The sequence below is a fragment of the Oncorhynchus tshawytscha genome, unplaced genomic scaffold (assembly GCF_018296145.1).
Source record: "Oncorhynchus tshawytscha isolate Ot180627B unplaced genomic scaffold, Otsh_v2.0 Un_contig_10535_pilon_pilon, whole genome shotgun sequence".
NCBI classification, from domain to species: domain Eukaryota; kingdom Metazoa; phylum Chordata; class Actinopteri; order Salmoniformes; family Salmonidae; genus Oncorhynchus; species Oncorhynchus tshawytscha.
In genome coordinates, this window is record NW_024608417.1 from 35,846 (window position 1) to 62,026 (window position 26,181).

The following is a 26,181-nucleotide window of genomic DNA, read 5'->3' on the forward strand; positions in this document are numbered from 1 at the left end:
TTACCGATTCACACAACTCAACGTTACCGATTCACACAACTCAACGTTAACCGATTCACACAACTCAACGTTAACCGATTCACACAACTCAACGTTACCGATTCACACAACTCAACGTTACCGATTCAACCAACTCAACGTTAACCGATTCACACAACTCAACGTTAACCGATTCACACAACTCAACGTTAACCGATTCACACAACTCAACGTTAACCGATTCACACAACTCAACGTTACCGATTCACACAACTCAACGTTACCGATTCACACAACTCAACGTTACCGATTCACACAACTCAACGTTAACCGATTCACACAACTCAATGTTACCGCTTCACACAACTCAACGTTAACCGATTCACACTACTCAACGTTACCGATTCACACAACTCAACGTTAACCGATTCACACAACTCAACGTTAACCGATTCACACAACTCAACGTTAACCGATTCACACAACTCAACGTTAACCGATTCACACAACTCAACGTTACCGATTCACACAACTCAACGTTAACCGATTCACACTACTCAACGTTACCGATTCACACAACTCAACGTTAACCGATTCACACAACTCAACGTTAACCGATTCACACAACTCAACGTTAACCGATTCACACAACTCAACGTTAACCGATTCACACAACTCAATGTTACCGATTCACACAACTCAACGTTACCGATTCACACAACTCAACGTTAACCGATTCACACAACTCAACGTTACCGTTCACACAACTCAACGTTACCGATTCACACAACTCAACGTTACCGATTCACACAACTCAACGTTAACCGATTCACACAACTCAACATTACCGATTCACACAACTCAACGTTACCGATTCACACAACTCAACGTTAACCGATTCACACAACTCAACGTTACCGATTCACACAACTCAACGTTACCGATTCACACAACTCAACTTTACCGATTCACACAACTCAACGTTAACCGATTCACACAACTCAACGTTACCGATTCACACAACTCAACGTTACCGATTCACACAACTCAACGTTACCAATTCACACAACTCAACGTTAACCGATTCACACAACTCAACGTTACCGATTCACACAACTCAACGTTAACCGATTCACACAACTCAACATTACCGATTCACACAACTCAACGTTACCGATTCACACAACTCAACGTTACCGATTCAACCAACTCAACGTTAACCGATTCACACAACTCAACGTTACCGATTCACACTACTCAACGTTAACCGATTCACACAACTCAACGTTAACCGATTCACACAACTCAACGTTAACCGATTCACACAACTCAACGTTAACCGATTCACACAACTCAACGTTAACCGATTCACACAAGTCAACGTTAACCGATTCACACAACTCAACGTTAACCGATTCACACAACTCAACGTTACCGATTCACACAACTCAACGTTAACCGATTCACACAACTCAACGTTAACCGATTCACACAACTCAACGTTACCGATTCACACAACTCAACGTTAACCGATTCACACAACTCAACGTTAACCGATTCACACAACTCAACGTTAACCGATTCACACAACTCAACGTTAACCGATTCACACAACTCAACGTTAACCGATTCACACAACTCAACGTTAACCGATTCACACAACTCAACGTTAACCGATTCACACAACTCAACGTTAACCGATTCACACAACTCAACGTTAACCGATTCACACAACTCAACGTTAACCGATTCACACAACTCAACGTTAACCGATTCACACAGCTCAACGTTAACCGATTCACACAACTCAACGTTAACCGATTCACACAACTCAACGTTACCGATTCACACAACTCAACGTTAACCGATTCACACAACTCAACGTTAACCGATTCACACAACTCAACGTTAACCGATTCACACAACTCAACGTTAACCGATTCACACAACTCAACGTTAACCGATTCACACAACTCAACGTTACTCATTTCTAACAGCACTTCAGCAATCTGGGATAACACGCTAGGGGTCAAACTATTTTCTTCATGAGGATATTTAAACATCCTTCTGCTGAGGTGGAGATGACCCTCAGCCCTGCAGGAAAGGGCACAGCATCATAAAATACCAATGTTGTCCCCAGAAGTACATTCCTTTATAGACGACTTCAGACCCAGGTCATGTTCAATAGGCACCAAACTGAGAAAAACATTTTCCATGACAAAACGTTTCAAAATGTGACTTTAAACCAAAGAAAACAGGCAGGAAGAGAGACGGACAGCCTGGTGTTCTGTTACTTAAACCTTTTAAAACATTTTCCATTGCCCTAAATGAACCCTGATGTTTCCCAGAACCCACCTGGTCTAGATAGAAGAGGACGTGAGCGATGTCCAGGACTCTCTCTACAGTCTTCTCCGGGTCTGACGTGTCCTCGCTCCTGTTAGGAAGATCCTTATACAGAGCCATCTGCCAGCGGATAGCAGGGTCCTCCAGCTACACACACACAGAGAGAGAATACATTATTGGGGTTGAGGAGAAACAGGATGTTTAAGCATGTCTGAGGTCTAAGCAAGGCTACGTGATTTCACTGTGAGGGTTAAGGTTCGTTAACCTGGTCTCCGTGTTTGGGTTTTCTATCCAACTCCTATAGTCATCGGCATACCAAAAATACGAGTTGGCTTTTTCAGCACAAATCAAATCAAATCAAGATGTATTTATACAACACATTTCAGACATGGAACACAATGTGCTTCACAGGGAAGGAAAACAACAACAAAAACAACAACAAAAACAATGACAATAAAACAGAGAACAATACAACTAAAGAATAACAATAAGAACTGAACGAATGACAAGCACCCTGAGGAAAAGGCTAAGTTAAAAGGTATGTTTTAAGATCTGTTTTAAATATGTCCACAGTTTCACCCCACCCCAGGCAGGCTATTCCAGAGGCTGGGGGCTTAGTAACTAAAGACTGGGGGCTTAGTAACTAGAGGCTGCCTCTCCATGCCTCTTGGTCCCCCAGGTCCTCAGGCAGGCTATTCCAGAGGCTGGGGGCTTAGTAACTAAAGACTGGGGGCTTAGTAACTAGAGGCTGCCTCTCCATGCCTCTTGGTCCCCCAGGTCCTCTGGCAGGCTATTCCAGAGGCTGGGGGCTTAGTAACTAAAGACTGGGGGCTTAGTAACTAGAGGCTGCCTCTCCATACCTCTTGGTCCCCCAGGTCCTCTGGCAGGCTATTCCAGAGGCTAGGGGCTTAGTAACTAGAGGCTGCCTCTCCATACCTCTTGATCCCCCTCAGGTTCTCTGGCAGGCTATTCCAGAGGCTGGGGGCTTAGTAACTAAAGACTGGGGGCTTAGTAACTAGAGGCTGCCTCTCCATACCTCTTGGTCCCCCAGGTCCTCAGGCAGGCTATTCCAGAGGCTGGGGGCTTAGTAACTAAAGACTGGGGGCTTAGTAACTAGAGGCTGCATCTCCATGCCTCTTGGTCCCCCAGGTCCTCTGGCAGGCTATTCCAGAGGCTGGGGGCTTAGTAACTAAAGACTGGGGGCTTAGTAACTAGAGGCTGCCTCTCCATACCTCTTGGTCCCCCCAGGTCCTCTGGCAGGCTATTCCAGAGGCTGGGGGCTTAGTAACTAGAGGCTGCCTCTCCATACCTCTTGATCCCCCTCAGGTTCTCTGGCAGGCTATTCCAGAGGCTGGGGGCTTAGTAACTAAAGACTGGGGGCTTAGTAACTAGAGGCTGCCTCTCCATACCTCTTGGTCCCCCAGGTCCTCAGGCAGGCTATTCCAGAGGCTGGGGGCTTAGTAACTAAAGACTGGGGGCTTAGTAACTAGAGGCTGCATCTCCATGCCTCTTGGTCCCCCAGGTCCTCAGGCAGGCTATTCCAGAGGCTGGGGGCATAGTAACTAGAGGCTGCCTCTCCATACCTCTTGATCCCCCTCAGGTTCTCTGGCAGGCTATTCCAGAGGCTGGGGGCTTAGTAACTAAAGACTGGGGGCTTAGTAACTAGAGGCTGCCTCTCCATACCTCTTGGTCCCCCCAGGTCCTCAGGCAGGCTATTCCAGAGGCTGGGGGCTTAGTAACTAAAGACTGGGGGCTTAGTAACTAGAGGCTGCATCTCCATTCCTCTTGGTCCCCCAGGTCCTCAGGCAGGCTATTCCAGAGGCTGGGGGCATAGTAACTAGAGGCTGCCTCTCCATACCTCTTGATCCCCCTCAGGTTCTCTGGCAGGCTATTCCAGAGGCTGGGGGCTTAGTAACTAAAGACTGGGGGCTTAGTAACTAGAGGCTGCCTCTCCATACCTCTTGGTCCCCCAGGTCCTCAGGCAGGCTATTCCAGAGGCTGGGGGCTTAGTAACTAAAGACTGGGGGCTTAGTAACTAGAGGCTGCCTCTCCATGCCTCTTGGTCCCCCCAGGTCCTCTGGCAGGCTATTCCAGAGGCTGGGGGCTTAGTAACTAAAGACTGGGGGCTTAGTAACTAGAGGCTGCCTCTCCATGCCTCTTGGTCCCCCCCAGGTCCTCTGGCAGGCTATTCCAGAGGCTGGGGGCTTAGTAACTAGAGGCTGCCTCTCCATACCTCTTGATCCCCCTCAGGTTCTCTGGCAGGCTATTCCAGAGGCTGGGGGCTTAGTAACTAAAGACTGGGGGCTTAGTAACTAGAGGCTGCCTCTCCATACCTCTTGGTCCCCCCCAGGTCCTCAGGCAGGCTATTCCAGAGGCTGGGGGCTTAGTAACTAAAGACTGGGGGCTTAGTAACTAGAGGCTGCATCTCCATGCCTCTTGGTCCCCCAGGTCCTCAGGCAGGCTATTCCAGAGGCTGGGGGCATAGTAACTAGAGGCTGCCTCTCCATACCTCTTGATCCCCCTCAGGTTCTCTGGCAGGCTATTCCAGAGGCTGGGGGCTTAGTAACTAAAGACTGGGGGCTTAGTAACTAGAGGCTGCATCTCCATGCCTCTTGGTCCCCCCCCAGGTCCTCTGGCAGGCTATTCCAGAGGCTGGGGGCTTAGTAACTAAAGACTGGGGGCTTAGTAACTAGAGGCTGCCTCTCCATACCTCTTGGTCCCCCCAGGTCCTCTGGCAGGCTATTCCAGAGGCTGGGGGCTTAGTAACTAGAGGCTGCCTCTCCATACCTCTTGATCCCCCTCAGGTTCTCTGGCAGGCTATTCCAGAGGCTGGGGGCTTAGTAACTAAAGACTGGGGGCTTAGTAACTAGAGGCTGCCTCTCCATACCTCTTGGTCCCCCAGGTCCTCAGGCAGGCTATTCCAGAGGCTGGGGCTTAGTAACTAAAGACTGGGGGCTTAGTAACTAGAGGCTGCATCTCCATGCCTCTTGGTCCCCCCCAGGTCCTCAGGCAGGCTATTCCAGAGGCTGGGGGCATAGTAACTAGAGGCTGCCTCTCCATACCTCTTGATCCCCCTCAGGTTCTCTGGCAGGCTATTCCAGAGGCTGGGGGCTTAGTAACTAAAGACTGGGGGCTTAGTAACTAGAGGCTGCCTCTCCATACCTCTTGGTCCCCCAGGTCCTCAGGCAGGCTATTCCAGAGGCTGGGGGCTTAGTAACTAAAGACTGGGGGCTTAGTAACTAGAGGCTGCATCTCCATTCCTCTTGGTCCCCCCCAGGTCCTCAGGCAGGCTATTCCAGAGGCTGGGGGCATAGTAACTAGAGGCTGCCTCTCCATACCTCTTGATCCCCCTCAGGTTCTCTGGCAGGCTATTCCAGAGGCTGGGGGCTTAGTAACTAAAGACTGGGGGCTTAGTAACTAGAGGCTGCCTCTCCATACCTCTTGGTCCCCCCCAGGTCCTCAGGCAGGCTATTCCAGAGGCTGGGGGCTTAGTAACTAAAGACTGGGGGCTTAGTAACTAGAGGCTGCCTCTCCATGCCTCTTGGTCCCCCAGGTCCTCTGGCAGGCTATTCCAGAGGCTGGGGGCTTAGTAACTAAAGACTGGGGGCTTAGTAACTAGAGGCTGCCTCTCCATGCCTCTTGGTCCCCCCAGGTCCTCTGGCAGGCTATTCCAGAGGCTGGGGGCTTAGTAACTAGAGCCTGCCTCTCCATACCTCTTGATCCCCCTCAGGTTCTCTGGCAGGCTATTCCAGAGGCTGGGGGCTTAGTAACTAAAGACTGGGGGCTTAGTAACTAGAGGCTGCCTCTCCATACCTCTTGGTCCCCCAGGTCCTCAGGCAGGCTATTCCAGAGGCTGGGGGCTTAGTAACTAAAGACTGGGGGCTTAGTAACTAGAGGCTGCATCTCCATGCCTCTTGGTCCCCCAGGTCCTCAGGCAGGCTATTCCAGAGGCTGGGGGCATAGTAACTAGAGGCTGCCTCTCCATACCTCTTGATCCCCCTCAGGTTCTCTGGCAGGCTATTCCAGAGGCTGGGGGCTTAGTAACTAAAGACTGGGGGCTTAGTAACTAGAGGCTGCCTCTCCATACCTCTTGGTCCCCCAGGTCCTCAGGCAGGGTATTCCAGAGGCTGGGGGCTTAGTAACTAAAGACTGGGGGCTTAGTAACTAGAGGCTGCATCTCTATGCCTCTTGGTCCCCCAGGTCCTCAGGCAGGCTATTCCAGAGGCTGGGGGCATAGTAACTAGAGGCTGCCTCTCCATACCTCTTGATCCCCCTCAGGTTCTCTGGCAGGCTATTCCAGAGGCTGGGGCTTAGTAACTAAAGACTGGGGGCTTAGTAACTAGAGGCTGCCTCTCCATACCTCTTGGTCCCCCTCAGTTCCTCAGGCAGGCTATTCCAGAGGCTGGGGGCTTAGTAACTAGAGGCTCCATGTCTTTTCATCTTAGGCTTAGGCCAGAACCAGAGGACCTGAGGGACCGACTGGGTACAGAACTCAAAAGCATGTCTGACATGTATTGGGTGAACAATCGTGGATTGATTTAAAAACCAATAGAATAATCTTAAAATGTATCTGAAAATGTATTCTAAAACCCACCGGCAGCCAATGCAGAGACCTTAAAACAGGTGTAATATGTTCTCTCCATCTGGTCTTGGTCAGTAGCCGCGCTGCAGCATTCTGTATGTTTTGCTGTTGACAAATGGCTTTCTTGGGTAGACCAGACAGGACAGCATTACAGTAGTCAAGCCTGCTTGTAATAAAAGCATGGATGCGTCTCTCTGTATTGGCCTGAGAGAGAAACAGTCACACCTTGGCAATGGTCCTCAGGTGGTAAAAAGCTATTTTGGTCAAAATTACAAATGCGATTTGAAATGTAGTTCAGATTCTAAAACAACAACTAGGTTTTATTGTGTTTTATCTTTATTGCCCGTAAATTAAAACGTGAGGCCATATTATATATATCTATATATATATAGATTCTCTCTCTGTGCTTTGGCTCCAACAATAAGGACCTCGAGCTGGAGGAAGTTGTGAGCCATCCAAGTATTTAAATCACTAATACAGTTGAATAATTTATCCGTGGACATAACATTCTCTGGTGACACAGAAATATCGTCTTCGTAGCAGTGAAAATCAATGCTGTGCTTTCTGATAACGGTACCAAGGAGTAACATATATAAACTGAACAGTACCAGACTGATAACCCTGCCAAGTGGTAACATATATAAACCGAACAGTACCAGACTGATAACCCTGCCAAGGGGTAACATATATAAACCGAACAGTACCAGACTGATAACCCTGCCAAGGGGTAACATATATAAACTGAACAGTACCAGACTGATAACCCTGCCAAGGGGTAACATATATAAACTGAACAGTACCAGACTGATAACCCTGCCAAGGGGTAACATATATAAACTGAACAGTACCAGACTGATAACCCTGCCAAGGGGTAACATATATAAACCGAACAGTACCAGACTGATAACCCTGCCAAGGGGTAACATATATAAACTGAACAGTACCAGACTGATAACCCTGCCAAGGGGTAACATATATAAACCGAACAGTACCAGACTGATAACCCTGCCAAGGGGTAACATATATAAACCGAACAGTACCAGACTGATAACCCTGCCAAGGGGTAACATATATAAACTGAACAGTACCAGACTGATAACCCTGCCAAGGGGTAACATATATAAACTGAACAGTACCAGACTGATAACCCTGCCAAGGGGTAACATATATAAACTGAACAGTACCAGACTGATAACCCTGCCAAGGGGTAACATATATAAACCGAACAGTACCAGACTGATAACCCTGCCAAGGGGTAACATATATAAACCGAACAGTACCAGACTGATAACCCTGCCAAGGGGTAACATATATAAACCGAACAGTACCAGACTGATAACCCTGCCAAGGGGTAACATATATAAACCGAACAGTACCAGACTGATAACCCTGCCAAGGGGTAACATATATAAACTGAACAGTACCAGACTGATAACCCTGCCAAGGGGTAACATATATAAACTGAACAGTACCAGACTGATAACCCTGCCAAGGGGTAACATATATAAACTGAACAGTACCAGACTGATAACCCTGCCAAGGGGTAACATATATAAACCGAACAGTACCAGACTGATAACCCTGCCAAGGGGTAACATATATAAACTGAACAGTACCAGACTGATAACCCTGCCAAGGGGTAACATATATAAACCGAACAGTACCAGACTGATAACCCTGCCAAGGGGTAACATATATAAACTGAACAGTACCAGACTGATAACCCTGCCAAGGGGTAACATATATAAACCGAACAGTACCAGACTGATAACCCTGCCAAGGGGTAACATATATAAACCGAACAGTACCAGACTGATAACCCTGCCAAGGGGTAACATATATAAACTGAACAGTACCAGACTGATAACCCTGCCAAGGGGTAACATATATAAACTGAACAGTACCAGACTGATAACCCTGCCAAGGGGTAACATATATAAACCGAACAGTACCAGACTGATAACCCTGCCAAGGGGTAACATATATAAACTGAACAGTACCAGACTGATAACCCTGCCAAGGGGTAACATATATAAACCGAACAGTACCAGACTGATAACGGTACCAAGGGGTAACATACCTGTATATAAACTGAACAGTACCGGACCCAAACCTGAACCTTGTGGAACGCCGTGATATGTACTATGTTCACCAAGAGTGACAAAAAAACTCTTGACCGGTTAAATCGGTCCTAAACCAATTTAGAACTGGACCGGAGAGGTCAAACCAACCTCTCCTGAACCAGAGAGGGCAAACCAACCTCTCCTGAACCGGGAGAGGGCAAACCAACCTCTCCTGAACCGGAGAGGGCAAACCAACCTCTCCTGAACCGGAGAGGTCAAACCAACATCTCCTGAACCAGCGAGGTCAAACCAACATCTCCTGAACCAGCGAGGTCAAACCAACATCTCCTGAACCAGCGAGGTCAAACCAACATCTCCTGAACCAGCGAGGTCAAACCAACATCTCCTGAACCAGAGAGGTCAAACCAACCTCTCCAGTCTGCCCAGAAGGAAACCACGGTCAACAGTGTCAAATGCAGCAATTAAGAGTACAAGGACAGAGAGCTGTTTGGCATCTGTGTCGGCTCTAAGATCATTTACCTCTTGAACTAAGGCTGTCTCTGTCCTGTAGTGGGCACCAAAACCAGATTGGAATTATTCAAAAATACAGTTGGCACTTAAGAAATAATTTAGCTGTTTGAAAACCAATTTTCCCCAGAATGTTGTGTAAGAATGGAAGGTTGGAGATCGGCTGAAAATTGCTAAGAGCTGAAAAAAAAATCTAGATGACTTTTCTTAAGAAGGGCGTTTCACCATGACAGGTTTTTAGTGCCGTGGGGAAAGTGCCTATGAAAGGGGAGTGATTAACAATAGCTTGCACTTCTTCAGATATGTCATTTGTTTTGAAGAAGGTGGTGGGGATAGGATCGAGAAGGCAGGCAAAAGACTTAAGTTGTGATATCACTTTCCTGAGCATGTCTGTGTCAACCAGAGAAAATCTATCCATATTGCCTTTGAGTGGTAGGCTACGGCTCATAACAAACTTCTCACGAGTTCTTGCTTGACTGATACCCAGCCGAACGTTAGTTATCTTATCTCTGAAATATGCCGTCGGAAAAGTTCACAGAGAGGTTTTCCTGCGGTAGGATTTATCAGTCCATCAATGGTCGAGAAGAGCACTTTTGAATTATTCTGATTATTAGTGATCAATTTAGAAGACTGAGCTTGTCTGGCATTTTCTAACACCCTTGTTATATATCGTAGTGGCAGGGTAGCCTAGTGGTTAGAGCGTTGGACTAGTAACCAAAAGGTTGCAAGATCGAATCCCTGAGCTGACAATGTAAAAATCTGTCGTTCTGCCCCTGAACAAGGCAGTTAACCCACTGTTTCCCGGTAGGCCGTCATTGTAAATATGAATTTGTTCTTAACTGACTTGCTGTCTCAGAATATCATAACGGACCTTTAACTTTCTGCAATTTCTCTTTAATTGATTAGATGAACAGATCTGGGAAACAGGCTAAGAGTTACAGGCTAAGGGTTAAGGGTTAAGGTTGTGAGGATCATGGGCTACCCACCAACGCAGTATTACACCCATACATGCTCTGCCCTAAGGCCCCCAGGTGGCCCTCTCTCGAATCCTGGACGTGCCCAGGATATCAGTGGCTCTACCCGGGGCATTGCCCTGCCCCTGCCCGTGCCCATGGTGCATCACATAATCCACAGACGAGGCTTTCTTGATGCCTGCCCGGGTGGTCCTGGGAGGCCGGTGGGTATAGCTACTCTCCATAGTGGCAGAGCGCTTGCGGGTGCCAGCCAGACGTTTGTGCCCGCCGGGCATCTCTAAGGCCGGAGGTTTGGAGGCCTGCTGACTCTTCATCCACTTCATCACTATGATCAACTTCTTCACCAGCTTTTTGAAGTGGAACACTCGGTACTGAGGATGGTGACGGAGGAGGAAGGGTGGCGGTGGACAGGACATGCAGACATGCAGAGAGAACGGTGAGATGGAGACAGAGAGACAGAGAGAGATGGTGAGCTAGAGGAATGGAGGGAGACGGGACATGCAGGTTTATGAAAGACAAATGAAACCTCTCTTTGTCTTTTTAAGTCTAATACTTAACTTCATCCAAATTTACTTCTTATTGGGTGAAGTATCGAGTCAGCTTATACAACGTATAGTACTACAAGGCTGTAGCATGGTGTAGATTAGTATGTACCACGTTGTATAGTACCACAATACTGTAGCATGGTGTAGATGAGTATGGGGAGTACATGCTGATGATGTCACAACTGAGATTAATTAATTAATTAAGTAGTGGTCACCTTTCCCTGCAGGTGCAGGTTGTTTCTGATGATCTCCCGCACCTCGTCCTCTGTGTCTTTCTGTTGACAAAACATCAAAGAAACACTGATTCATAGGGTTGATTGTAGCAAACAGGGGGCCCATGGAATCTGGGCTGTTCTACTTACTCGGGAGTTAAAGAATACCAATGAGACACCTTACGGTTTCATTAGAGACACCTTACGGTTTCATTAGAGACTTAAGTGATTTACCTGACTGAAGCGGATCTTGGCCAGAGCGATCAGTTCCTGGTCTCCTGGAGCGCAGATATTCAGTCCTACAGGAAGTAGTCTCTTCAACGCTGCTACGATGAGGCTGGTCTGCATGGAGTAGCGATCACCCTTCCTCTTCATCTTCTTCCTCTCCTGGTCGGACACGGCTCCCTAGAGGGGAGAAACCAGGTGACAAGTCAACAAGTCAGCAGCACCACCTGGTCTCACTACTGGTGTCCCCCAGGGCTCTGCACTAGGTCCTCTTTAATGTCTCACTACTGGTGTCCCCCAGGGCTCTGCACTAGGTCCTCTTTAATGTCTCACTACTGGTGTCCCCCAGGGCTCTGCACTGGTCCTCTTTAATGTCTCACTGCTGGTGTCCCCCAGGGCTCTGTACTAGGTCCTCTTTAATGTCTCACTACTGGTGTCCCCCAGGGCTCTGCACTAGGTCCTCTTTAATGTCTCACTACTGGTGTCACCCAGGGCTCTGCACTAGGTCCTCTTTAATGTCTCACTACTGGTGTTCCCCAGGGCTCTGCACTAGGTCCTCTTTAATGTCTCACTACTGGTGTCCCCAGGGCTCTGCACTAGGTCCTCTTTAATGTCTCACTGCTGGTGTCCCCCAGGGCTCTGCATAGGTCCTCTTTAATGTCTCACTGCTGGTGTCCCCCAGGGCTCTGCACTAGGTCCTCTTTAATGTCTCACTACTGGTGTAATGTCTCACTACAGGTGTGGCTCTGTAGGTTCTCTATAATGTCTCACTACTGGCTCCTGGGTCCTCTCTTGTTCTTTCTGAACACCAAGCCACATTTCAGGTCAAGAACAACTTATCCATTTAATTATGTTCAGTCATCATAACTTACTGTGCAGTCTTTTTCATTTTTGGGGGACAAAGCTCTTTGACTTATATATGCTATGCAGAGTCATAGTACACCTAAATTGTACATATCAATGTAAAAAAAATAAAAAGTCACGCTCGTACCATCTATATAACATCACTTGCCTTGGACATCTTTGACTTGGTGTCTGTGATGAGGAAGGACATATTGTTGATCTCATTCTGAACCACAAAGTTCTGCTCCTCCCGTTTAAAATTCTGCATTGGAAGAAATCAAATATTTCAGTGTTGGATATTGCCAAGGATTTATGCAAATGTAGCCTGCAGCCTGACAGGGGACTTGGAGAAGAACAGACACACATGAACGCTCTAGAGATACATCACAGTCTTCTAGTTCTCTCTGCCAGGCAAGCAAATGTAACATGTATTTATTGCAGAAAGAAACGCTGAAGAATTCCTAGAATTGATTGGGATTTTAATAGGAGTATCTGAGTACTCTCAGAGTGCCTTGGTGACGACCAGTAGAAACTATCACAGAGTGATTAAGACATTAAATGTTTCCTGGAAACTGTTACAGTGATGTGATGATTGATATGTGACATTGTCTCTGTGTAGCTTACATGAGACTTGGACCAGAATATGAAGACCTCTGCTACCATGCGGAAGAGCTCCTCAGCCTCAGGGTTTGATTCTTTCAGCCATTTGGCCCTAAGATAAAAACACATTGCAAACAAGTTACAGTATTCAGTTGGATAAAACAGTCAGACCACTAGAAACACATTACAGTAGACTTTAAGTTGGATAAAACAGTCACAAGAGCATAAACAAGTTACAGAAGACATTCAGTTGGATAAAACTGTCACACCAACAGCAGCAACTGGAAACACATTAAAAAACAGCTTAGACTTTAACTGGTCCTTTTGTTGATAAAACAGTCACAAGAGCATAAACAAGTTACAGAAGACATTCAGTTGGATAAAACAGTCAGACCACTAGAAACACATCACAGTAGACTTTAAGTTGGATAAAACAGTCACAAGAGCATAAACAAGTTACAGAAACATTCAGTTGGATAAAACTGTCACACCAACAGCAGCAACTGGAATCACGTCTTTAACAACTGGAGGAAAAAACACTTTGCTTATTGATCCACCCACTAATCTCAGTTACCCCACTGGTCCTTTACCTGTTGTAGTCAGCAACATGGAGGAGGAGGAAGTAGAATGTCTACGTACCTGTTGTAGTCAGCAACATGGAGGAGGAGGAAGTAGAATGTCTAGGTACCTGTTGTAGTCAGCAACATGGAGGAGGAGGAAGTAGAATGTCTAGTTACCTGTTGTAGTCAGCAACATGGAGGAGGAGGAAGTAGAATGTCTAGTTACCTGTTATAGTCAGCAACATGGAGGAGGAGGAAGTAGAATGTCTACGTACCTGTTGTAGTCAGCAACATGGAGGAGGAGGAAGTAGAATGTCTAGGTACCTGTTATAATCAGCAACATGGAGGAGGAAGTAGAATGTCTAGGTACCTGTTGTAGTCAGCAACATGGAGGAGGAGGAAGTAGAATGTCTAGGTACCTGTTATAGTCAGCAACATGGAGGAGGAGGAAGTAGAATGTCTAGGTACCTGTTGTAGTCAGCAACATGGAGGAGGAGGAGGTAGAATGTCTAGTTACCTGTTGTAGTCAGCAACATGGAGGAGGAGGAAGTAGAATGTCTAGGTACCTGTTGTAGTCTACAAAGCGGATGAGTAGCGGATAAAAGGCATAGAGGTCTCTGATCAGGATGGTAAACTCATCCAGGATGAGTAGTTCAGCCTCAGACATCTCCCCTCGTCCCTCGGCCTTCATCTGTTCCTCATCCTGCAGTACGGTGGCAGCCTTCTTCCTCAACTTCTCCATCAGCGGCAGAAAGTGGGTCTTCAACAGCCCCCTTTGCCTTACCAATGATTGGCTGAGAGAACACTGGAGGCGAGGACAGAAGAGAGAAGGACAGTTAGAGAGAGAGAGACTGGTGGGAAACAACGATGGTGGTGTTTCACTCTAGATGATGATTCTACAGTTTGTTTTCTAATTGAAACAACGATGGTGGTGTTTCACTCTGGATGATTCTACAATTTGTTTTCTAATTTAAACAACGATGGTGGTGTTTCACTCTTGATGATTCTACAGTTTGTTTTCTAATTGAAACAACGATGGTGGTGTTTCACTCTAGATGATTCTACAGTTTGTTTTCTAATTTAAACAACGATGGTGGTGTTTCACTCTGGATGATTCTACAGTTTGTTTTCATTTAGAAACAATGCATTTTGGTTGCTGTGTCCCGTGACATCAACACATGATCATCACCACATGCAGTAACAACACATATCCAGTATGGGAAACTGCTTGGTCATGTGGGTGACCTATGCTCCTACGGCATAGAAGGGTTGAAGACAAGTAAAGTGTGGGTAACCGCTGTGTTTCTGAACACCCACCCACCTGCCGGTCAACCAATTCAGGCTTCCCCGTCGATCAACATGCAATTTTAGCATTTAATTTGTTCTCGACCAATTACTACTCTTCCTGAGGTTCAAACAGGAAACAAAACAACAAGTAACATATATAAAATACATCATAGGCATAATATAATATACATAACACTACCTAACACTACCTAACACTACATAACACCACAGAAAACTACATCATCTCCTGCCTCACGCTTCAGAGATGGCTCCGGCCCTATAAGCCGTTCCTGCTGGAAAAGCCAAGGATTCGGTCAAGGTCACCCACCTACATAATACAACGGTACAATACAAGATATATAACATGACTGTCTATTCACAGTCGCCGTTGTGCAGTAAGATGTTCTTCTATCTGGTTTCTGAACAGGTTTTTATTGCTGGCTTGAGTTACCTGGGGTGGCAGAGAGTTCCATGTAGTCATGTCTCTAATACTGAGCATTTCCCAGCCTCTTGTTCTGGACCTGGGGACTGTGAAGAGACCCTCTGATTGCATATCTTGCGATGTACCGATGAGAGTCTGAACTGTGTGAGCCAACTGCTTAAACAGAGAGTTCTGTACCTTCAACACATCACTACCTCACACAAAGACCAATAGTGATGCAGTCAACACATCAATACCTCAATACCTCACACAAATACCAATAGTGATGAGGTCAACACATCACTACCTCACACAAAGACCAATAGTGATGCAGTCAACACATCAATACCTCACACAAAGACCAATAGTGATGAGGTCAACACATCAACACCTCAACACATCACTACCTCACACAAAGACCAATAGTGATGAGGTCAACACATCAACACCTCAACACATCACTACCTCACACAAAGACCAATAGTGATGAGGTCAACACATCAACACCTCAACACATCAATACCTCACACAAAGACCAATAGTGATGAGGTCAACACATCACTACCTCACACAAAGACCAATAGTGATGCAGGTCAACACATCAACACCTCAACACATCAATACCTCACACAAAGACCAATAGTGATGAGGTCAACACATCACTACCTCACACAAAGACCAATAGTGATGAGGTCAACACATCACTACCTCACACAAAGACCAATAGTGATGCAGTCAACACATCACTACCTCACACAAAGACCAATAGTGATGCAGTCAACACATCACTACCTCACACAAAGACCAATAGTGATGCAGTCAACACATCAACACCTCAATACCTCACACAAATACCAATAGTGATGAGGTCAACACATCAACACCTCACACAAAGACCAATAGTGATGCAGTCAAACACATCAGTACCTCACACAAAGACCAATAGTGATGCAGTCAACACATCAATACCTCACACAAAGACCAATAGTGATGCAGTCAATCTCTCCTCTACTTTGAGCCGGGAGAGATTGACATGCATGTCATTGACATTCTTCCTCCGTGTACATCTAAATGCAATGTGTGCTGCTCTGTTCTGGACCAACTGCAATTGACCTATGTCCTTCTACATGACCACACAACTGGGCAGTAGTCCAGGTGCTACAAAATCAGAGCCTGTAGGACCTGTCTGGTCAACCGAGATGTCAAGAAAACAGAGCGACGTCTTCTCATGGCCTGTTTCCATTGATCATCCTTGAGATGTTTCTCCAACTTGGATTGGATTCCACCTGTCTTAAATTCTATTTATTGGACATGATTTGAAAAGGCACACACCTGTCTATATAAGGTCCCACAGTTGACAGTGAATGTCAGAACAAAAACTAGGTCACGAGGTCGAAGGAATTGTCCGTAGAGCTCAGAGACTGATTGTGTCGAGGCACATATCTGGGGAAGGGTACACCAAAACATTTCTGCAGCATTGAAGGTCCCCAAGAACACATTGGCCACCATTATTCTTAAATGGAAGAAGGTCAGAACCACCAAGAATCTTGTTTCTAAAAACCCTGTTTTTGCTTTGTCATTATGGGGTATTGTGTGTAGATTGATGAGGGTTTTGTAGTGATTCCTACGTCGAAAAATATTTATTGATCTGACAAACAACCACACACTTGGAACATTTCTATCTATCCTGTATATTCTATAACCACGTTTAGCTACCGCTGCATCATAACTTATTGATCTTTCCTGTATATTCTATAACCACGTTTAGCTACCGATCTCTCCTGTATATTCTATCAAAGGACTTATTGATCTTTCCTGTATATTCTATAACCACGTTTAGCTACCGCTGCATCATAACTTATTGATCTCTCCTGTATATTCTATAACCACGTTTAGCTACTGCTGCATCATAACTTATTGATCTCTCCTGTATATTCTATAACCACGTTTAGCTACCGCTGCATCATAACTTATTGATCTCTCCTGTATATTCTATAACCACGTTTAGCTACCGCTACATCAAAGGACTTATTGATCTCTCCTGTATATTCTATAACCACGTTTAGCTACCGCTACATCAAAGGACTTATTGATCTCTCCTGTATATTCTATAACCACGTTTAGCTACCGCTACATCAAAGGACTTATTGATCTCTCCTGTATATTCTATAACCACGTTTAGCTACCGCTGCATCATAACTTATTGATCTCTCCTGTATATTCTATAACCACGTTTAGCTACCGCTGCATCATAACTTATTGATCTTTCCTGTATATTCTATAACCACGTTTAGCTACCGCTACATCATAACTTTGATCTCTCCTGTATATTCTATAACCACGTTTAGCTACCGCTGCATCATAACTTATTGATCTCTCCTGTATATTCTATAACCACGTTTAGCTACCGCTACATCATAACTTATTGATCTCTCCTGTATATTCTATAACCACGTTTAGCTACCGCTACATCAAAACTTATTGATCTCTCCTGTATATTCTATAACCACGTTTAGCTACCGCTGCATCATAACTTATTGATCTCTCCTGTATATTCTATAACCACGTTTAGCTACCGCTGCATCATAACTTATTGATCTCTCCTGTATATTCTATAACCACGTTTAGCTACCGCTACATCATAACTTATTGATCTCTCCTGTATATTCTATAACCACGTTTAGCTACTGCTGCATCATAACTTATTGATCTCTCCTGTATATTCTATAACCACGTTTAGCTAGCTACCTTATTGCTCCATCAAAGGACTTATTGATCTCTCCTGTATATTCTATAACCACGTTTAGCTACTGCTGCATCATCATAACTTATTGATCTCTCCTGTATATTCTATAACCACGTTTAGCTACCGCATCATAACTTATTGATCTCTCCTGTATATTCTATAACCACGTTTAGCTACCGCTGCATCATAACTTATTGATCTCTCCTGTATATTCTATAACCACGTTTAGCTACCGCTGCATCATAACTTATTGATCTCTCCTGTATATTCTATAACCACGTTTAGCTACGCTACCGCTACATCAAAGGACTTATTGATCTCTCCTGTATATTCTATAACCACGTTTAGCTACTGCTGCATCATATTGACTTATTATCTCTCCTGTATATTCTATAACCACGTTTAGCTACTTATTGCTGCATCATAACTTATTGATCTCTCCTGTATATTCTATAACCACGTTTAGCTACCGCTGCATCAATGGAATTATTTAAGTTTCAGAGATGGCCAGAATAGTAATGTGTTCTGATGTTAATAGCTAACTTCATGGACCTTGTTTCTCAGGCTACATATGTTAATATGGGCTATTTTTAGTCCTTTTCTGGGTTGCTTGATTGTTTTTAATGATCCGAGGTAGACATGTCAATGACATTTACTTTTGACTCAATGCTACTGAGTGGCCTGCCCACAGTGGGCTTCTTCCTAAGGCAGACAGTTTTCAGTACAAACAGTGGAATTCAATTCTATGTGCATATATGATTATTGCTGACGATCCCCTCTGACGACATATGACGTCATGGTAACTACATACACACACATAACAACCAAGACATTGACAAGCAGGCTGAAGTGCTTTTGACCATGTGGTAGATAGAAGGTGTGTCTCTACCTGCGAGCCGTTTCATCCAGGCCCCCTCGTCGATCCCCAGGTTATTATAGATAATCTTCAGGATGTTGCCCAGTAGACTATTCATGTGGTCTGAGGTGAGGTGAGTACAGCAGCTGTCTGCAGTCTCTGGAGGGTTGTTCTCTGGGCCGTGCTCCCACCAGTGAGACATGTAGCTGCATAGCATGGGCAGCACCACCTGAGGAGAAGGACAGGGGGAGGGGGATGCTCATGTTAAATGTTTAAGTAATATTGTCTTTTCAAATCATGTTCTTATCTCTTGTCAGCTCAGGGATCCAGACCAACATTTTCCCCTGGTGTCACTGGGGCCACCAACGTTTTCAGTTGGTGGTACCAGCCCATGATTTGGTGGTACCAGCCCATGATTTGGTGGTACCAGCCCATGATTTGGTGGTACCAGCCCATGATTTGGTGGTACCAGCCCATGATTTGGTGGTACCAGTCCATGATTTGGTGACACCAGTCCATGATTTGGTGGTACCAGTCCATGATTTGGTGGTACCAGCCCATGATTTGGTGGTACCAGACCATGATTTGGTGGTACCAGCCCATGATTTGGTGGTACCAGCCCATGATTTGGTGGTACCAGACCATGATTTGGTGGTACCAGACCATGATTTGGTGGTACCAGACCATGATTTGGTGGTACCAGCCCATGATTTGGTGGTACCAGCTCATGATTTGGTGGTACCAGTCCATGATTTGGTGGTACCAGCCCATGATTTGGTGGTACCAGTCCATGATTTGGTGGTACCAGCCCATGATTTGGTGACACCAGACCATTATTTATAAAGTCATTATTAATCCTTATTCATTTGATATGCAACCTAATCCAGTGATTGTCATTCATTTGATATGCAACCTAATCCAGTGATTGTCATTCATTTGATATGCAACCTAATCCAGTGAATGTCATTCATTTGATAAGCAAACTAATCCAGTGATTGTCATTCATTTGAGGTTGACAAGTAGGTTATTTCTGTTATATTTTACTCTCAAAACAGGGTATTTGTATTTATTATGGATCCCCATTAGTTCCTACCAAGGCAGCAGCTACTCTTCCTGGGGTTTATTATGGATCCCCATTAGTTCCTGCCAAGGCAGCAGCTACTCTTCCTGGGGTTTAATATGGATCCCCATTAGTTCCTACCAAGGCAGCAGCTACTCTTCCTGGGGTTTATTATGGATCCCCATTAGTTCCTGCCAAGGCAGCAGCTACTCTTCCTGGGGTTTAATATGGATCCCCATTAGTTCCTACCAAGGCAGCAGCTACTCTTCTGGGGTTTATTATGGATCCCCATTAGTTCCGGCCAAGGCAGCAGCTACACTTCCTGGGGTTTATTATGGATCCCCATTAGTTCCGGCCAAGGCAGCAGCTACACTTCCTGGGGTTTATTATGGATCCCCATTAGTTCCGGCCAAGGCAGCAGCTACTCTTCCTGGGGTTTATTATGGATCCCCATTAGTTCCTGCCAAGGCAGAAGCTACCCTTCCTGGGGTTTATTATGGATCCCCATTAGTTCCTGTCAAGGCAGCAGCTACTCTTCCTGGGGTGTATTATGGATCCCGAATTAGTTCCTGTCAAGGCAGCAGCTACTCTTCCTGGGGTTTATTATGGATCTCCATTAGTTCCTGCCAAGGCAGCAGCTACTCTTCCTGGGGTGTATTATGGATCCCCATTAGTTCCTGCCAAGGCAGCAGCTACTCTTCCTGGGGTTTATTATGGATCCCCATTAGTTCCTGCCAAGGCAGCAGCTACTCTTCCTGGGGTTTATTATGGATCCCCATTAGTTCCTGCCAAGGCAGCAGCTACTCTTCCTGGGGTTTATTATGGATCCCAATTAGTTCCTGCCAAGGCAAAAGCTACCCTTCCTGGGGTCCAGCAAAATTAAGGCAGTTAACCAATTAAAAACTCTTTTTTTTTTACAATACATTCACAACAGATGTCACAACATATTAAGTGTGTTCCCTCAGGTCCCTACTATACTACCACGTATCTACAACACAAAGTCCATGTCTACGTGTGTGTAGAGTGCGTATGTTATCATGTTTGTGTTGCCTCACAGTCCCCGCTGTTCCATAAGGTGTATTTTTACCTGTTTTTAAATCTGATTCTACTGCTGCATCAGTTACCTGATGTGGAATAGAGTGCCATGTAGTCATGGCTCTATGTAGTACTGTGGAATAGAGTTCCATGTAGTCATGTAGTACTGTGGAATAGAGTTCCATGTAGTCATGGCTCTATGTAGTACTGTGGAATAGAGTTCCATGTAGTCATGTAGTACTGTGGAATAGAGTTCCATGTAGTCATGGCTTTATGTAGTACTGTGGAATAGAGTTCCATGTAGTCATGGCTCTATGTAGTACTGTGGAACAGAGTTCCATGTAGTCATGGCTCTATGTAGTACTGTGGAATAGAGTTCCATGTAGTCATGGCTCTGTGTAGTACTGTGGAATAGAGTTCCATGTAGTCATGGCTCTATGTAGTACTGTGGAATAGAGTTTCATGTAGTCATGGCTCTATGTAGTACTGTGCGCCTCCCATAGTCTGTTCTGGACTTGGGACTGTGAAGAGACCTCTGGTCTTATGGGGTATGTATGGGTGACTGAGCAGTGTGCCAGTATTTCAAACAGACAACTCGGTGCATTCAACATGTCAATACGTCTCACAAATACAAGTAGTGATAAAGTCAATCTCTCTTCCACTTTGAGCCAGGAGAGATTGACATGCATATTATTAATGTTAGCTCTCTGTGTACATCCAAGGACCAGTCATGCTGCCCTGTTCTGAGCCTATTACAATTTTCCTAAGCACCAGAACGGTCTAGTAAGGGACTGCAAACCAAATGAAAGTCAGAACAGACTGTAATAAACATGGCCAACTGGTCTACCAGTCTGAACAGACTGTCATAAACATGGTGGACTGTCATAAACATGACCAACTGGTCTACCAGTCAGAACAGACTGTCATTAACATGGTGGACTGGTCTACCAGACAGAACAGACTGTCATAAACATGACCAACTGGTCTACCAGCCAGAACAGACTGTCATTAACATGACCAACTGGTCTACCAGCCAGAACAGACTGTCATTAACATGACCAACTGGTCTACCAGACAGAACAGACTGTCATTAACATGACCAACTGGTCTACCAGCCAGAACAGACTGTCATAAACATGGCCAACTGGTCTACCAGTCAGAACAGACTGTCATTAACATGGTGGACTGGTCTACCAGTCAGAACAGACTGTAATAAACATGTTGGACTGGTCTACCAGACAGAACAGACTGTCATAAACATGACCAACTGGTCTACCAGACAGAACAGACTGTCATTAACATGACCAACTGGTCTACCAGACAGAACAGACTGTCATTAACATGGCCAACTGGTCTACCAGTCAGAACAGACTGTAATAAACATGTTGGACTGGTCTACCAGTCAGAACAGACTGTCATTAACATGGTGGACTGGTCTACCAGTCAGAACAGACTGTCATTAACATGGTGGACTGGTCTACCAGACAGAACAGACTGTCATTAACATGGCCAACTGGTCTACCAGTCAGAAAAGACTGTCATTAACATGGCCAACTGGTCTACCAGTCAGAACAGACTGTAATAAACATGTTGGACTGGTCTACCAGTCAGAACAGACTGTCATTAACATGGTGGACTGGTCTACCAGACAGAACAGACTGTCATTAACATGGTGGACTGGTCTACCAGTCAGAACAGACTGTCATTAACATGGTGGACTGGTCTACCAGTCAGAACAGACTGTCATTAACATGGTGGACTGGTCTACCAGACAGAACAGACTGTAATAAACATGTTGGACTGGTCTACCAGTCAGAACAGACTGTCATTAACATGGCCAACTGGTCTACCAGTCAGAACAGACTGTAATAAACATGTTGGACTGGTCTACCAGTCAGAACAGACTGTCATTAACATGGTGGACTGGTCTACCAGACAGAACAGACTGTCATAAACATGGCCAACTGGTCTACCAGTCAGAACAGACTGTCATAAACATGGTGGACTGGTCTACCAGTCAGAACAGACTGTAATAAACATGTTGGACTGGTCTACCAGTCAGAACAGACTGTAATAAACATGTTGGACTGGTCTACCAGTCAGAACAGACTGTCATTAACATGGTGGACTGGTCTACCAGACAGAACAGACTGTCATTAACATGGTGGACTGGTCTACCAGACAGAACAGACTGTCATTAACATGGTGGACTGGTCTACCAGTCAGAACAGACTGTCATTAACATGGTGGACTGGTCTACCAGACAGAACAGACTGTCATTAACATGGTGGACTGGTCTACCAGTCAGAACAGACTGTCATTAACATGGTGGACTGGTCTACCAGACAGAACAGACTGTCATTAACATGGTGGACTGGTCTACCAGTCAGAACAGACTGTCATTAACATGGTGGACTGGTCTACCAGACAGAACAGACTGTCATTAACATGGTGGACTGGTCTACCAGTCAGAACAGACTGTCATTAACATGGTGGACTGGTCTACCAGACAGAACAGACTGTCATTAACATGGCCAACTGGTCTACCAGACAGAACAGACTGTCATTAACATGGCCAACTGGTCTACCAGACAGAACAGACTGTCATAAACATGACCAACTGGTCTACCAGCCAGAACAGACTGTCATAAACATGGTGAACTGGTCTACCAGACAGAACAGACAGTCATTAACATGGTGGACTGTCATAAACATGACCAACTGGTCTACCAGTCTGAACTGACTGTCATTAACATGGTGGACTGTCATAAACATGACCAACTGGTCTACCAGTCAGAACAGACAGTCATAAACATGGCCAACTGGTCTACCAGTCAGAACAGACTGTAATAAACATGGTGGACTGGTCTACCAGTCAGAACAGACTGTAATAAACATGTTGGACTGGTCTACCAGACAGAACAGACTGTCATAAACATGACCAACTGGTCTACCAGACAGAACAGACTGTCATTAACATGACCAACTGGTCTACCAGACAGAACAGACTGTCATTAACATGTTGGACTGGTCTACCAGTCAGAACAGACTGTCATTAACATGGTGGACTGGTCTACCAGACAGAACAGACTGTCATTAACATGGTGGACTGGTCTACCAGACAGAACAGACTGTCATAAACATGATCAACTGGTCTACCAGACAGAACAGACTGTCATTAACATGACCAACTGGTCTACCAGACAGAACAGACTGTCATTAACGTGGTGGACTGGTCTACCAGACAGAACAGACTGTCATTAACATGGTGGACTGGTCTACCAGACAGAACAGACTGTAATAAACATGTTGGACTGGTCTACCAGACAGAACAGACTGTCATAAACATGGTGAACTGGTCTACCAGTCTGAACAGACTGTCATAAACATGGTGGACTGGTCTACCAGACAGAACAGACTGTCATTAACGTGGTGGACTGGTCTACCAGACAGAACAGACTGTCATTAACATGGTGGACTGGTCTACCAGACAGAACAGACTGTAATAAACATGTTGGACTGGTCTACCAGTCAGAACAGACTGTCATTAACATGGTGGACTGCTCTACCAGACAGAACAGGATGGAAATAAACACCCCCTTCCTGTAGCCTGTCTGTGAAGGTATGTTGTGCACACCACAGGAGGTTGGTGACACCCTAATTAGGGGAGGACGGGCTCGTGGTAATGACTGGAGCGGAGTCAGTGGAACGGTATCAAACACATCAAACACCTGGTTTCCATGGTTTCCAGGTGTTTGCTGCCGTTCCTCAGCAGCCTCCTGCCCAGACCATTATAATAACCATGTCACAGTTGTATTAGGGAAAGGGGGGATACCTAGTCAGTTGTATTAGGGAAAGGGGGATACCTAGTCAGTTGTATTAGGGAAAGGGGGATACCTAGTCAGTTGTATTAGGGAAAGGGGGAGACCTAGTCAGTTGTATTAGGGAAAGGGGGATACCTAGTCAGTTGTATTAGGGAAAGGGGGATGCCTAGTCAGTTGTATTAGGGAAAGGGGGACCTAGTCAGTTGTATTAGGGAAAGGGGGATACCTAGTCAGTTGTATTAGGGAAAGGGGGATACCTAGTCAGTTGTATTAGGGAAAGGGGGATACCTAGTCAGTTGTATTAGGGAAAGGGGGATACCTAGTCAGTTGTATTAGGGAAAGGGGGATACCTAGTCAGTTGTATTAGGGAAAGGGGGATACCTAGTCAGTTGTATTAGGGAAAGGGGGATACCTAGTCAGTTGTATTAGGGAAAGGGGGATACCTAGTCAGTTGTATTAGGGAAAGGGGGATACCTAGTCAGTTGTATTAGGGAAAGGGGGATACCTAGTCAGTTGTATTAGGGAAAGGGGGATACCTAGTCAGTTGTATTAGGGAAAGGGGGATACCTAGTCAGTTGTATTAGGGAAAGGGGGATACCTAGTCAGTTGTATTAGGGAAAGGGGGATACCTAGTCAGTTGTATTAGGGAAAGGGGGATACCTAGTCAGTTGTATTAGGGAAAGGGGGATACCTAGTCAGTTGTATTAGGGAAAGGGGGATACCTAGTCAGTTGTATTAGGGAAAGGGGGATACCTAGTCAGTTGTATTAGGGAAAGGGGGATACCTAGTCAGTTGTATTAGGGAAAGGGGGATACCTAGTCAGTTGTATTAGGGAAAGGGGGATACCTAGTCAGTTGTATTAGGGAAAGGGGGATACCTAGTCAGTTGTATTAGGGAAAGGGGGATACCTAGTCAGTTGTATTAGGGAAAGGGGGATACCTAGTCAGTTGTATTAGGGAAAGGGGGATACCTAGTCAGTTGTATTAGGGAAAGGGGGATACCTAGTCAGTTGTATTAGGGAAAGGGGGATACCTAGTCAGTTGTATTAGGGAAAGGGGATACCTAGTCAGTTGTATTAGGGAAAGGGGGATACCTAGTCAGTTGTATTAGGGAAAGGGGGATACCTAGTCAGTTGTATTAGGGAAAGGGGGATACCTAGTCAGTTGTATTAGGGAAAGGGGGATACCTAGTCAGTTGTATTAGGGAAAGGGGGATACCTAGTCAGTTGTATTAGGGAAAGGGGGGATACCTAGTCAGTTGTATTAGGGAAAGGGGGATACCTAGTCAGTTGTATTAGGGAAAGGGGGATACCTAGTCAGTTGTATTAGGGAAAGGGGGAAAGGGGGAGACCTAGTCAGTTGTATTAGGGAAAGGGGGATACCTAGTCAGTTGTATTAGGGAAAGGGGGATACCTAGTCAGTTGTATTAGGGAAAGGGGGATACCTAGTCAGTTGTATTAGGGAAAGGGGGATACCTAGTCAGTTGTATTAGGGAAAGG

General features: G+C 45.4%; 1 protein-coding gene across 1 annotated transcript in view; it reads right to left on the reverse strand.

Moving 5' to 3' along the window:
• The window catches only part of LOC112238847 (ryanodine receptor 2), a 38,555-nt gene extending 19,566 nt beyond the window's left edge, over positions 1–18,989 (reverse strand). Inside the window, exons 1-7 of the mRNA XM_042313127.1 lie at positions 18,798–18,989; positions 14,021–14,259; positions 12,919–13,006; positions 12,464–12,556; positions 11,461–11,631; positions 11,230–11,289; positions 2,335–2,469 (exon numbers count right to left, since the gene is read on the reverse strand). Coding sequence (XP_042169061.1) covers positions 2,335–2,469; positions 11,230–11,289; positions 11,461–11,631; positions 12,464–12,556; positions 12,919–13,006; positions 14,021–14,196 — 723 coding nt within the window. The 5' untranslated portion in view covers positions 14,197–14,259; positions 18,798–18,989. The remainder of the gene's footprint in view (positions 1–2,334; positions 2,470–11,229; positions 11,290–11,460; positions 11,632–12,463; positions 12,557–12,918; positions 13,007–14,020; positions 14,260–18,797) is intronic.
• Positions 18,990–26,181: the final 7,192 nt, after the last annotated feature.